This window comes from Thamnophis sirtalis, unplaced genomic scaffold (genome assembly GCF_051295495.1).
Source record: "Thamnophis sirtalis isolate CommonGarterSnake01/CBP01778 unplaced genomic scaffold, rThaSir2_p1.2 scaffold_4, whole genome shotgun sequence".
Lineage (NCBI taxonomy): Eukaryota > Metazoa > Chordata > Lepidosauria > Squamata > Natricidae > Thamnophis > Thamnophis sirtalis.
Genome location: NW_028261384.1, coordinates 37,581,766 through 37,597,432, shown reverse-complemented (window position 1 = coordinate 37,597,432; position 15,667 = coordinate 37,581,766). Strand labels below are relative to the sequence as shown.

At 41.0% G+C, this 15,667-nt stretch overlaps 1 protein-coding gene across 1 annotated transcript in view; it reads right to left on the bottom strand.

The window, feature by feature from the left end:
* Positions 1–15,386, bottom strand: part of AHR (aryl hydrocarbon receptor) — a 69,054-nt gene extending 53,668 nt beyond the window's left edge. Inside the window, exon 1 of the mRNA XM_014076330.2 lies at positions 14,525–15,386. Coding sequence (XP_013931805.2) covers positions 14,525–14,580 — 56 coding nt within the window. The 5' untranslated portion in view covers positions 14,581–15,386. The remainder of the gene's footprint in view (positions 1–14,524) is intronic.
* Between the last annotated feature and the right edge of the window lie 281 nt (positions 15,387–15,667).

The window sequence follows — 15,667 nt, the reverse complement described above, 5'->3', positions numbered from 1 at the left end:
TAAACGTCCTATTCCCAAATAACTATCCAAGGTATCCCCAATGCAATATAATAATAGCAGCATACCAATACCAAAAACTGTATAGGCCTGGAAAAATACAGGAGAAAAAAAACTATTATCCCAATGCAAAGCACTTTATAAATCGATTTATAGGCCGCCCAATCCCGGAGAGCATACCACAACAATCTCCCAGAACAGGCACTAATCATCGGCACAGTAGCAATGCATCCAACAACAGGCCAAGAAATGGAGAGCTGGACGGCACCTGGCCCAGATATAATCTATATCTACTGGCTAAGAATTAACATGAATACTAGCAGCAAAAAGATGAACAGCTGTTAGTAACAAGTTCCCACCCAGAGTAGCACAAATGAGCCAGCATCTAAGAGTAGGCTCCCACCTTTCCGACTAACACAAAGAAGGACAGTGATGTTTAGATAAAACCCTCACAAGGGACAGCACCATCTAACTACAGGCCAATAACTTCTCTCACCACAACAGAGAAAATTATATCAAGCATCATAGCCACTGTGTTATACGACTATATGGATAATTACACTAGCACAGCTCAGATGGGCATTGGGGACAACTTCAGGTTCATAGAGCAGTCATCCAAGACTCAAGGTCTAGACAGACCAATCTGAGTATAGCCTGAATTACATTTCAATGCCATACATATGAGTCTGTGAATACTATACAAAGTTAACAGCGCACTATGGACTTTCCTAAGAATCAAATTGTGAAAGACAACAATGGAAATCAACTCAAGACAGTCACATATGTGACCATCATAGGTGACATATACTAAAGTAATGGACTGTCCCTGCTGCTGTTCCAAACAGTTTAGAATCCTCAGCAATATAATCAGAAAGACTAGACATGGATAAAAGTTCAAGAGTGGAACTACCGCCATCCACCTCTTCTACATGGATAACAAGCAGTATGCTATGAGTGAAAGGAACAACCTGACATAGAGCTAATGACGACATTGGGATCAGGGGTAGGCTCTAGCCAGTGCTACTGCCAGTTTGCTTATGCGTGCGCTTTGCGCGCATACACAATTCAATGGAAATCATTCTGCACATGCACAGAACTCCAAAAAAAGATGGTGTCAGCGATGGTAGCGACTGGGAAACTGGTTTGGGGGAGTGGCCAGCCTGGGTCACTGCTGGTTCTACAACCCCAAGCTGGCATACCACTACCAGTTCAGTTGAACCAGGCTGAACCAGTAGGAACCCACCTCCAATTGGGATGTCTTTGGACTGGAGAAGTGTGGCCAGATGAAAGTGGAGATAGGGAAAGTACTGTATTTTTCGGAGTATAAGATGCACCTTTTTCCCTCAAAAAAGAGGCTAAAAATCTGGGTGCATCTTATACACTGAATACAGCTTTTTTGTTCCTGAAACTCCGCCCCTTCACCAAAATGGCTGTGCATAGCTTGTAGGAAGCTTTTAGAGAGCTCTTGGGGGCTGGGAAGGGCAGAAATGAACAAAAAACAGGCTATTTTTACTCATTTTTGTCCCCCACCCCTCAGGAGCACTCTGCAAGTGCCCTAAAAATTATTCATGTCTTTTGGGGGGGGAGGAAACAAGCTCATTTTCACAAAAAATGGGCCATTTTTGGGAGGTTTGCAGAGTGCAAAACCTTTTTTTATTTGCCTCTTCAAACCCTTGGTGCATCTTATACTCCAAAAAATATGATAGTTGAAACTGATAAGAAGTAGAGCAGGCTTCATACTGACCAGCTACAAGGACCTTTGTATCCCACGGTCATATTAGAACCATAATGAGGAGGCAAACAAAAAAAGCCAGCAAGCAATTACCACCAAAAAATAAGACCCAAAGAGCTAGAAAAAGGTTCATATCATATACATAAAAGCCTGCCAATTATCAGATGCTCGCGGGTGTAGTGAATTGCCAAAAAGGAAGATGTGGAAGTTGCTGAAGTGAAATCCCCAAGATCTCACAAGATATGGAAGTTTCCAACCCAAATCCAACACTAGAGATTTTACACTGACCAGAAAGAAGACAGGCAATCTGGTGAATATCAAAAGTAACTGTGCTGCAGGAATGCATCAATAACATGGTGCATAAAGAGGAGCTACTAAGAGAATGTCTGAGACAGTAAATGACACCATATATGGGATGCTCCATCAACAAATATCTAAGAAGACTGATATTGGGAAATTCTATCAGTGGCTGAAAAAAGCTGGACTAAAAGACAGCACTGAGGCATTGATCATAGATATCAAATTTATAGAAACAGGGGTCTACCACACTAGACCTGAGATGCAGACTGTGCAAAGAAGTCTCAGACACAGTCCAACATATAGTGGCACATGTAAGATGCAAACAGGGACAACATGTCTGTCCCAAAAATTTTGAGTCATATAGCATTTTTCGTAATAGTTATGTAAGGAGAGGTAGACCTCTACTTATGACCATAATTGACCCCAAAAAATTTATGTTGCTAAGGGAAATTTTATTGAGTTTTGCCCCATGTTATGACTTTTCTTGCCAAATTGTTAACTGAATCAATGTAATTGTTAAATTAGTAACACAGTGGTTAAATGAATCTGGTTTCCCCATTGACTTTGTTTTTCAGAAGGTTGCAAAAGGTCCCCGGGACATTGCAATTATCATAAATGTGAGTCAGTTGTCACACATATGAATATAAATCACATGACCATTAGGATGCAGCAACAGTTATAAATGTGAAAAAATTGTCATGTCATTTTTTCTAGTAGTAACTTTGACAGTCATTAAACGAATTGTACAGCATACTAAAAAGCAGAGATATCACCATGCCAACAAAGTGCGTATATCAGGGCTACGGTTTTCCTAGTTGCAATGTAGGGCTGTGAAAGTTGAACCATAAGAAAGACTGTGTGCCAAAGAACTGAGGCTTTTGAGCTATGGTGCTGAAGAAGACTCCTGTGAGTCTCTTGGACTACAAGGCGATCACATCGATCAGTCCTAGAGGAGGTCAACCCTGACTGTTCTTTAGAAGGCCAGATCCTAAAGATGAAACTCAAATACTTTGGCCACTTAATGAGAAGTAAGGATTCATTGGAGAAGAGCCTAATGCTGGGAACAATTGAGGGCAAAAGAAGAACGGGACATCAGAGAATGAGGTCGCTGGATGGAGTCAACTGAAACAGTTGGCGTGAGCTTAATTGGAATCCAGGGGATGGTAGAGGACAGGAAGGCCTGGGGAAATGTTGTCCATGGGTTGGCGATGGGTTGGACATGACTTTGTGACTACAACAACAAACAACGAACTGTTGTAAGTTGAAAATTACCTGTATTTCCTCACAGTAAACAGTGTAAGCAGAAATTTTCACACAATTTGTCAATCTACTCTTATTTTTTAGAAGACAAATCAAATTGAATGTACATTATTTTAGACAAATCAAATAAAAACAACCTTAATAATTGTGATTATAAAATACAACAAACAAACAAACAAACACATGCATTCATACATATAACCCTTAATGAAAAAATAAGAAGATAACTTTAAAAAAAAAAAAACTAAAGTTAAACACCAAAAGCTAACTTTCTTTTTAAATGATTGTTTCCCAAAGTAAACATTTAAATATTATGTTGTTATAGAATGTTGTCTTAAAACTACTATGTTAAATATGTTCATGAACACCAATATGGGAATGGAGAACTACATAACATTTTCAAATCTATATCAAAGAAATCTACCAAAAACAACAGCTCAGGTGGGAAATAAAGTTAGGAGCAGAATTTAGATTGAGCAAATTAAAAAAGGAGAAAAATAAAAATATACTTCCTTACCCACATATGTATCATCCAATCATATTACCTTCTCAGGCCTTTGTCATCAGATACTAGGTTAGTGAAGACAACAAATCTCCTACTAAGCCAATTATAGTTCTTTGATCACAGTGTTATCAGCAAGTCTTACTGCCTTCCAAAGAATTTATAGTTTATTAGAACTATAGAAGCTGACACATTTCTTAGGCAAAGCTCAAAAGACAGATATGAAACAGATTTTCTTCTCATTCAAACATATACAGTTGAACATAACAGTTAAAAAGATGCTATATGCCCTAAAACTATTTCATATTCTACAGGACAAATTTGGCCCATAATATCCATTTATAGCAGTAGTGGGTTCCTACCGGTTCGGACTGGTTCAGCCGAACCGGTAGTGGTTTAGTGGCCTGGGTCGCTGGAACCAGCAGTGACTTGGGCCTGTCATGCCTCCGAACCAGTTCCCCGGTCACTCACCCCATCCACCAGCCCCGCGCAGTCATTCCTCACTTCCCGGGTGGCTTGCCTGCCTAAGCTGCCACATGGTGGTTGCTCTGCACTCCAACTGAGCTGCCTCCACCTTCTGCTTACAGGTAAGAATTGCTAGCCCCCCTCCCCGGAGCTTGTTGCACCTACTCCCATCATGCTTGCAACCTTACCTTCCCCACCCCTTCCAGGAGTCACCACAAGCCCCATTATGGCTCCGAGGAGGCTTCAGGGAAAATTGCTAGGCCCAAAATAGGGGGGGCAGGCCCATTTTGGCTCACAGGGGGCTTCAGGGAGGCCTGCTAGGTGCCTAGCAACCCTCCCTGCAGCCCCCCAGGAGCAAAAACGGGCTGTGGGGAGGCTCCTTCCACAGAGAAAGAAAGAAAGAAATCCTTACTGTTTGGGAATCCCCAAGTTCATGGAGCAGAGGTCTTCAATCTTGGCAACTTTAAGACTTGTGGACTTTAACTCTCAGAATTCAGCTCTGCTGGCTAGAGAATTTTGGGAGATGAAGTCCACAAGTCTTAAAGTTGAAAGTTTGAAGTCTTAAAGTTGCCAAGTTTGAAGACCTCTGGCGTGAAGCTTGAGTTGAGAGCTTGCTGAAAGGGCTGCTAGCTATCCTTGCTAAGGCTAAGATAATCAACAGTGGGACTCTAACAATGCCAAATAATCAATGGGCATGTTCTCAGTTTCAAAATGTCTGGCTTTTCCTCCTCATACCAAAGACCTTCTGGGGTTCTTCACAGGAAGGGAGAAAGAAGGGAAGGAAGGAAGGAAGGAAGGAAGGAAGGAAGGAAGGAAGGAAGGAAGGAAGGAAGGAGGCAGGGAGGGAGGGAGGGAGGAAGGGAGGGAGGGAGGGAAGGGAAGAAGAAAGGAGGCAAGGACAAAGAGAAAGAAAGAAAGAAAGAAAGAAAGAAAGAAAGAAAGAAAGAGAAAGAAAGAAAGAAAGAAAGAAAGAAAGAAAGAAAGAAAGAGGGAGGGAAGGAAGGAAGGGAGAGAGAGGGAAGGGAGAAAGAAAGAAAGAAAAAAGAAAGAAAGAGTGAAAAAAGGGAAAGTGAACGAGATATGGATGACTAGAGGAAGGAAGGGTGAGAAAGGAGAGGAAGGAAGGACCACAAACCTGGCACTAGACGCAGCTTCAGAGGATGTTTTGAAACAGCCCAGCAATCCAGAGCTGGAAGGGACCTCAGAGGTCATCTAGCCCATCCCTCTATTCCAACAGGAGATCTTATATTATCTTGGTTATTTTGGTACCCTTAATAAAAAGGAGAAATTCCCAGAAATCCCCAGGCATTGCCAACCGCTCCCTCCTAGTAAAAAAATCTAGACAAAAACTTCATGAGTTATTAAAAAGAATAGAAAAGGGGGTTGCTGTGTATTATTTAATGGACTGCTAAATTGGTAAAATGGATGGCTAAATTGGCCACCAAGTCACATGACCACCAAGCCACTCCCGTCCAGTCACATGACCACCAAGTCACTCCTACCCAGTCACATGACTATCAAGCCACACCCACAAATTAAGCCATGCCCACAGAACCGGTAGTAAAAAATTTTGAAACCCACCACTGATTTATAGTCTACTAGCTGATAACCCAGTGTTGCCTGACATCACAAACAATTGCCACTCCAGGACGCCACATTCACTGTCCTTAATGGTCAGGGCTCTCCCTTCTCCCTCCCATGACATCACAAACATTTGCAGCTCAAGGACACTGCACTCACTCTCTTTAATGGGCCAGGCATTCCAGAGATATGCTAGAATGCACAGACACACACACACCATGAGTGTCTTACACACATTCACTCCATGTATTTGTTTCCATTTGTTTCATCTGTGTACCAAATTTTGTTGAAACTGCTTGAAGCGCTCCAGAGTTATGCTGGAACATACATACATACATACATACATACATACATACATACATACATACATACACATATATATATATATATATAACAAACTTCTAAACACAGACTCCACCACCTACCTGGAAAAACCACCAAATCCAAAATAAAAGCCTCTCCCATCAGTGAAGAGATCCAGCAAAGAATCATCCCCAGAGAGAAATCTTCCAGATGCCCCAAACTCTATGGTCTCCCCAAGATACACAAAGAAGGAACACCACTCAGACCCTGTCAGCTCCATAGGCTCACCTCTACAGAATCTTTCCAAATTCCTCGGCAAACAACTCCAATCCTACGCAGAATACATCACCTCACACGTACAAAACTTACTCCATAGAAACAATAAAGAAACAAAACCTACAACCCAGCGACCTACTCGTGAGTTTCGATATCATATCCCTCTTCACCCAAGTGCCTATAAAAGAAGCCTTGACAGCTATCCAGAACAAACACAACCCCCTTAAACATATCCTGGACCTGACCAACCACTGCCTAACCAACACATACTTCATCCATAATGGACAAAGATACAAACAGATAGGAGGAGGATCCATGGGATCAACCCTCTCACTCGTCATCGCAAACTTATACATGGAACATTTTGAAACTAACGCCTTAGATTAAATCTGAATACAAACCCAAACTCTGGCTTAGATATGTTGATGACACTTTCGTGATTTGGCCACATGGGAAAGAAAAACTGGACAACTTCCTCACACATCTCAACAGCCTACAGCCCAAAATACAATTCACCATGGAAATAGAAGCAAACAATTAACTTCCCTTTCTGGATGTCCTAATCTACAAAAAACTCAATGGCTCCCTAGGACACACCATCTATCAGAAAAAAACACACACCAATTGCTACTTAAACGTACAATCCCATCACCACCCTGCACAGATCAACTCTGTAGCCAAGACCCTCATCTCCAGAACCAAACGCCTAGCCTACAAAGACCACCTTAAAACTGAAGTTCACAGTCTCACAAACGTATTACCGTAATCTCCAACGGATTCCAAAGAAAAACAATTACCAACCAAATACAAAGAGAGACTCGCCCCCAAAACCAAGACACAGAACAGGACAACGGCATCGCCCTCCTCCCTTACATCAAAGGCACCACAGATAAAATCAGCAAAATTCTCCACAAACACAATATCAAGACAGCCTTCAACACTGACCAAAAAATAGCCAACATCTTAAGAAACCCCAAAGACAAAATCCAGCTAGAAAACCAAGGAGTCTATGAAATACCATGCAAAATCTGCCCTGCAACATACATAGAACAAACGAACAGGAGAATAAATGCACGCATCGCAGAACACAAGAACGCAGTAAGAAAAAAAGATAAAACTTGCTCCCTTTTCCAGCACCTTAAAGCTACAGGACATGAAATTAATTATGAAGGAACCAGGTTACACTTCAACAAGAGAATAATTATGGAAGCTATTGAAATAGAGAAACACCCCCACAATATGAATAAACATGAATAAACACCTATCAAACATCTGGAAACCAGCCCTAGTCAACAAACAAGACCCACCCACCACCCAGGCCATTATAACACAAAACAACAATAGACACACAGCCAGCACCAATCAGCAATCTACCAATCATGATACAACCACACAATCAATCATTCCACTTACTGAAACAAAGCCAGCACTCCACACACACACACCCCAAGATTTATAGAAAGACACGGCTCCGATCACATTTTAAGCCCAAAACCCAGCCTGAAGATGGCAAATGAGACCTCGCTGAAACATTGCCAAGACAATCTCAATCTTACTTGTTGTATTCGGAAAAGACCCGAATACAACAAGACCAGCAAAAACATATACTTACTTACATACATACATACATACATACATACATACATACATACATACATACATACATACGCATGCATACCTACATACGTACATACATACATACACAGTATATCACAGAAGTGAGTACACCCCCTCACATTTTGTAAATATTTAGGTATATCTTGCCAACAATTTAGACATTAATGGCTGTGTATTGCATTATTTTGGGAGACAGCACATTTGCACTGTTATAGAAGCTGTATACTCACTATGTTACATTGTAGCTAAGTAGCCACATTTCTTCAGTGTTGTCACATGAAAAGAGATCCTTATTTACAAAATGTGAAGTGTACTCACTTCTATTATTTTTTCTGTGTGTGTGAGAGAGAGAGGGGGGGGAGAGAGAAATAAAATAAATATAAAAATAATATAGAGAAGAAATAGGAGGAGGAGGAGGAGGAGGAGGAAGAGGAGGAGAAGAAGACGAAGAAGACGACGACATATTCAAAGAAAATGTACAAAAGGAAGTCCTGGTAAGCTCAAACTGTACTTCATATCCTTAGCAGTAGCACAAAACATACAAGCCTAGAAGCTTTATGATTTTTCTCAATTATTCCATTGGATCAATATTCTAGTAAAGAAACAAAGCAGCCTAGTTAAGATATGTATAGTAAAGGTAAAGATTCCCCCACACATGTATGCATTTCTGACTCTAGGGGCAATGCTCATCTTCGTTTCTAAGCCGAAAAGCCAGCACTTATGAAGACTTCTCTGTGGTCATGTGGCTAGCATGACTAAATGCCAAAGGCACATAGAGTGCTGTTACCTTCCCACCAAAGTGGTTCCTATTTTTCTACTTGCATTTTTTACTTGCTTTTGAATTGCTAGGTTGGCAGAAGCTGGGACAAGTAACGGGAGCTCACCCCGTTACGCGGTGCTAGGGATTCAAACTGTTGAACTGCCGACCATCTGATCAACAAGCTCAGCATCTTAGCCACTAAGCCACAGTGTCCCTTATGTGTATAGTAAGCTATTACATATTACTTAACTCTGATTTCTGTATGGGCTACTTTGTTTGTTACGTATTATACTTAAGACAGATTAAAAAAACAGAAAAAGAAGCAGACAAGACTGCATCAGCTCTCCCTCGGTAAACATACTCTACTATTCCAGTAATAGTGAGAAGATTTTTTTTTTACTTAGGCATCATAATTCAAAATGTTTTCTTGTAAAATTTTACACACACATATTGTATATTGTATACCTTGAAGTCTATTCAGTGACACTTAAAGTAAATTTTTATAAGATTCCAGTTTGCTGAGCTATCTAATTTAGACTACTAAATATTTTAAAATATACAGCTAAATTTCAGTTCAAGTAAACACAAAAATTAAACTAGGAATTTATATTTATATTTGTAACACATAACTTTCTACTTTTCTTTAGTTATTTTGTAATGTACTTTTTTGCAGTTGGGGGCAGGGTATTGCATAAAACTTCTAGGTGCTTCAAAAACAATCCCAACATCCATTTTAATAGCTTAAGAATACATAAGGAATATTGTTTGCAGGAAAGGGAGAGAAAATCAGTTATCCCCTCTTTTGAATTGTTAGCATGTTTATATGGCCTGATGGCATCTATTGATCTATATGCTAATAAAATCAGAACCTGTTCCTGTCAATTTTAATTTTTAATTTTAAGAACAGAAAAGAGTTCATTGAATGGCCTTATGTCAAAATCAGTTTTCTAATATTAAAGTATTGAAATACCTATTTGTTTGGCTTGGCTGTAAGCATCTTATTCCTTTCGGGATGTTGTCGTATGAAAAACTGAATAGCTAGCAAAAAAGACAATGTTCTAGGAATTATTTTAAGATAGCTATGTTATGCTAGAAAATATTTGAACAAGTTAACATTTTAAAATCTAGTTGAATACCAGTGAGTCCATTATTATTTACAGAACGAACCATATTGCTTAATAGTAAAATTGCATAACAAACAACTGTCACCTCTAAAATAAACTCTGGGAACATTCATTTTAAGGGTGTGTACTACTTTTATATAAAGCTAGAAACCAGTATATGATATACTGGTATCTCATCTCTTAAGGCTACTTTAGAAGCACATACACTATCATACTGCCAAGTCGCACATGGAATATAGTGATCAAACTATTCTGAATGTGAAAAATAAATAACCTATGGATTTTTGCACTACAGAGGACAATTGCACTATGATAAACATTTGGTGTCAGTGTATTAATATTACCCCTTTGAGAATTTATTTATTTATATCCTCCTTATTTTTATAAATACCTCAAGGCAATGAACATACTTAATATTCATTCCTCCTCCCATTTCTTCCAGAACAGCAAACTTTTAAGATGAGAGGGTGAGACTAGGCCAAAGTCACCCAGCTTTCATGGTTAAGACAGGTCTAGAACTCATGGTCTCCGTTTCTAGTCTGATGCTATAAAAACTAGACCTAACTGACTCAAAAAATACCAACCGACAGCAAGAGAATTAAGCAAGAGAATGATTCTTGACATCCTCTGAATGCAAAAATGCCCCATAGACCTAGGAACAGCTTTATGGCAAAAATGAACAGTCTTCAGGGTACACAAGAACAAAACATTATTAAAAGATGGAGGAAGGAGACTATGACCAAGGAATAACATTAAAGGAGGATATGGCTGAAGGACCTGACCTGCCTTGTTCTGGGGGACACTGATCAGGTTGAAAGCTGGAATGTCTAACTGTAAAACCAATATGCACAAATGGAGGCTCCTTAGCGGATAACAACATGCTATTTGATTGTGGAGAAACACAGAGCCTGGCCCATCTGCTGATATGTCAACTACTATTAGAAATTTGTACAGGTAGTCCTTGACTTATAACAGTTCATTTAGTGTCCGTTACAATGCCACTGAAAAAACTGACTTATGACCGTGCTGGCACAGTGGTTAGAATACAGTATTGTAGGCTAATTTGCAGAGTCTCACCAGGTTTAAGGTTGACTCAGCCTTCTATTCTTATGAGGTTGGTAAAATGAGAACTCAGATGGTTGGGGGCAATATGTGGACTCTGTGAAGAAGGTTGCGATACACGTGTAATGGTATATAAGTCTAAGTGGTATTGCTATTGCTATTTTTCACACTTATGACCATTGCAGCATCCCCATGGTCAATTGATTTACATTCAGAAGCTTCACAACTGACTCGCATTTATAACAATTATAGTGTCCTGGAGTCACATGATTCTGCGATCTTCTGACAAGCAGTCAATGGAGAAACCAGATTCACTTAACAATCGTGTTATTGCCCAATTGTGATCATATGACCATGGAGACAATGCTGTAGTCTAAATGCAAGGACTGAGTTTTGTATTTTTTCAGTGCCCTTATAACTTCAAAATGTTATTAAACGAATTGTTGTAAGACAAGGACTACCAATAATCTTTCATGGCATTCTTTGGGAAATATCTGTAGACTCAATGCAGTTATGCTTATGAATATTTCATCAGCGTTGGTATTTTAATAAAGCCAAAAAGAGTTGTCATATCTGATATTATCAGATGACCAAATTATGAAAATAAAATTCATGCATTACATGATTTAGATTTAAGGTCGAGTGTTAAGATTATTTTAAGTTAAATGAAAATAATCTTAGCACTCAAACTAAAATCAAGTAACAATAGTTAATTTTACTAATCGAAGTATTTTTTAAAGAATTTACACCTTCACTGACATTTTTTTTAAAATTCCCAATGCCACAATCTTTTTATATATAATTATATAGAAATGAATGTTAGTTAACTAATTCTGCCTTAAGTGGTTTTTCAATACACTTTCCTGATATGAATACCTAGATTAAATCTGATTTCATAAAATGAAATTTCTTAAAACCTGATGCAAATATTGCATAGCGATCCAATATGTAGTGATTAATGCAGACTAGTACACCCAGTCCTTGACTTACGCCCACAATTAAAACCAAAATATCTGTTAAGTGAGATACTTGTTAAGTGAGTTTTGCTCCATTTTATGACCTTTCTTGTCACAATTGTTAAGTGAATTGATAAGTTGATAACTTAGTCATCTGGTTGTTCAGTGAATCTGGCTTCCCCATTGATTCTGTTTATCAGAAAGTCAGAAAAGATGATCACATGACCCAAAGACACTGCAATGGTCATAAATATGAACCAGTTTCTAAGCGTCCACATGATCAATCATAGGGATGCTGCAAACATGGTAACTTTGAAAAATGATCATTACAGGACCGATGTAACTTTGAACGGTCACAACTCTTGTAAGTTGAGGACTACTTGTAATTAGGAAACTGAGTTCTAATTTTGTCTAGGAGACCTTGGCCTAATCACTCTCTTTCAGCCGTAGAAGTAGGCAATAACCACTACTGAAATCCTATCAAGAAAACTGCATGAACCTATCCAAGCAGTTGCTAGGAGAGTCCCCCCCCCTACCAATAAAGGTTTTGGAGATGCTAAAACAGATATTTTTAAAAAAAATAGATTTAACTGAATCACTGCAGTTGTTAATAACAGAGTTGTTAAATGAATCTGGACTCCCCCATTGACCTTCCTTGTCAAAAGGTTGCAAAAGGTGATCCCATGACCCAGGAACCCTGCAACCATCATGAGTCAGTTGTCAAAAGGCTGAATTTTGATCATGTGACCCTAGGGATGTTGAAACATTCGTGTGAAAAATGATCATTAACCTTTTTTCAGTGTCATTGTAACTTTGAACAGTCACTAAACAAACAGTTGTAATTCGAGAACTACCTATATTATTAGATAGAAGAAACAGAACTAGCTAACATCCAGAGCTTTTCAAAAGGTTGAGTTAAGTACCAAAGAACATCCATATAGAATAGTTGATGAAACTCAATGAACTGTTGTAACCCAAGGCCTACCTGTATTACCCTTCTTTCATTCTGATTTCAATAGATGACCATATGCAAATATAAAATGTCCATCACTATACAGGTAGTCCTCAATTTTCAACTGTTCATTTAGTCACTGTTCAAAGTTACAAAAATACTGAAAAAAGTGACATGACCATTTTTCACTTATGACCATTACAGCATCCCCAAAGTCACGTGATTTACATTTGGATGCTTGACAACTGGTTCATATTTATAATGGTTCAAGTGTCCCGGGGTTATGTGATTACCTTTAGCGACCTTCTGTCAAACAAAGTCAATGGAGAAGCCATAGTCACTTAACAACCCTACTACTAATTTAACAACAGTAGTGATTCACTTAACAAATGTGGCAAGAAAAGTCATAAAATGGGTCAAAACTCAAACTTGAGTTTTGAACATAAATTCTGAGTTCAATTGTGGTCATAAGTTGAGGACCACCTGCACTTATATTTGCTCTTCAATATTTTAAAAGTAGAAGAATAAAATTTAAAAAAATGCATAAATGAAAATATTCTGATCTGGAGTGAATATTAAATCCTTAAACCAGAGATAAATCCAGCAGTATAGTTACAAATTACAGCCTGCACAAACTGGCTTTCTACACTTATATACCAAACTGTGGCCCAAGAGCATTCTGCATTTCTGCAACCTATTAGATAACAACAATCAGGGCCCACAGCTAACTTTAGTAAAAAGTTACTTTCAGTAATTATTTAAAATTATTTAAAATTTCAGTAATTATTTAAAATATCTCAAATTCTTGATTAGGAAACTGAGCCAAATGATTTAAGAACATATGACTTCATCCTTTTCCACTTGTCAGGCTTCTTCTGACCTTAATCAGTCATCTGGTTTTAACAGAGCCACATAAAATCAGGGCACTGAATTGAGGCTTGAACTGTAGGTATCCCCAATCTAGCAATCTGTATCCAACACCAAAGTATTCTAAGTCTGTCTACTTTTAAGAAAGCCTCTGGGCATGTTTAAAATACTACCTTTTACAGTATAAATCTAAATAGCAATACCCAGGCCTCACTATTGCTTTCTTAAAAAAAATATTCATCAATGTTCCATTGACTTGAAAGAAAACTTTTTATACAGCCCGAAAACAGTCGCTCACTAATTATTTACAAACATCCCAGGAGTTACTAGAAGCGACTGGGGGAGGGGGGAGGAGGAGGAGATGAGCAGAGATTGCGCAAAGCTCTTATTCAGGCCACCGAAAACCCTTTGCGGCTTGTAAAGGTCTTACTTTTAGAAAGGGTTTCTGTTGCTTTTTAAAGAGGGGAGTAGGAATGAGGCCTGCAACCCTGAATTCCTCTGGTCCCCTTAAAAACACGTAAAAGAGGCAGAGAAATAAAGTAAAAGACAAAGCTGCAAGTCAGGAAAGAACTGCCAAAGAGGCCAGGAGAAAGACACCGCGCATTTCAATGGACACCGCAATGGGTCAGAGGTGTCACTTCATAAAAGGAGGGGAGAGGCCGGAGCCCAGATGCGCAGCGAAGACACGCCAAACATCGCGCCCGTCCCCCTCCCCCTCCCCCTCCCGAAGACTTCCTTCCTTCAGCGCCCAGACAAAACATTCCCCTTACATCTTCTGCACGGGTTTCCGCCGCTTGCGGCTGGCGTAGGTGACATTGGGATTCATCCTGCCGCCCAAGCCACAGCTCCTCTTCGGCCAACCGGGGTTTTCGGCACAGAGTTTTGAGTTTTCACTCCTGGCTACAAACGGGAAAAGCAAAGGGAAAGAAAGCTCCGGGCACCGCGCCAGGCAGCGACGGCTTTGAAGGGGGCTTTTTCGCCGAAGCGAGCCCCGGCTCCACCCGCTGCTTGACCCGGCCCTTGCGTGTGGTTCCTTATTCGCCACGCAGAGCCCCCGCTCTTCCCGCCACACGGAGTCCCCTGAGGGGCGGCCGACTAAGGAAGGCGAGAGACGAGGAGCGGGGGTTGGAGGGGGGTGGCGGCTGCAGAGCCAGGTGCTCGGCGCCGGCAGCACCCACTCCCCCGTTGTTGTCGTGGTCGCCCCCCTCCTCCTCTTCCTCCTTCGAGCGGGCGGGTGCCTCTGGGCAGCCGCAGGGCGGGGTCTCCGAAACAGGTGCGGAGGCGGCTGCCGCTGCCGACCGGCGGACCGATTGGCTCTCCCCTCCCCTTCTCGTCAGGAGCAAAGGGACCTAGGCGGCTGCCACGGCTGGAAGCGAAACCTCCCTTCCCCTCTGCAAAGCTCGCCTCGCCGCTGTCGTCAGCAGCGGCGTTCTTCGAGGAGCCAGAGGGCCTAGTTACGTTTCGTGTTTTCTCCTCCCACCGCCGATCTCTGCTTGTCTTCCTGGACTGTGGCGGCAATATGCCGCGGGCTCCTGGTCAGCAGCCACCCGGTTAACCCGCCAGTCCTTTCCTCCCTCGCGGGTCCGGCCCACAGCCCACCGAGGTGGCCTCTGTGGCTTGAGCAGCGGAAAGGAGCCGGAGACTCGCCGGGATCGGAAACCAGGCGGAGGAAAGCAAGCAGCCTGAAGCGACCGAGGGGGGGGGGGGATAAAAGCGGGTAGCGGAGTTTCCCTTGGTGCCACAGGAGGATCTCCGGGCCGCCTTGGCACACGGCTGCCTACCTTCGGGAGTAGCCCTTAAGGGGCCTTCTGAGGCGAATTTGCCTCTTTGTAAATGAAGCGCCAGAAATATAGGCGCGGCGGAAATAGTTCGCAGGGGGATCTTTGCCGTCCACCCCCCGCGAGTGGTAAGAC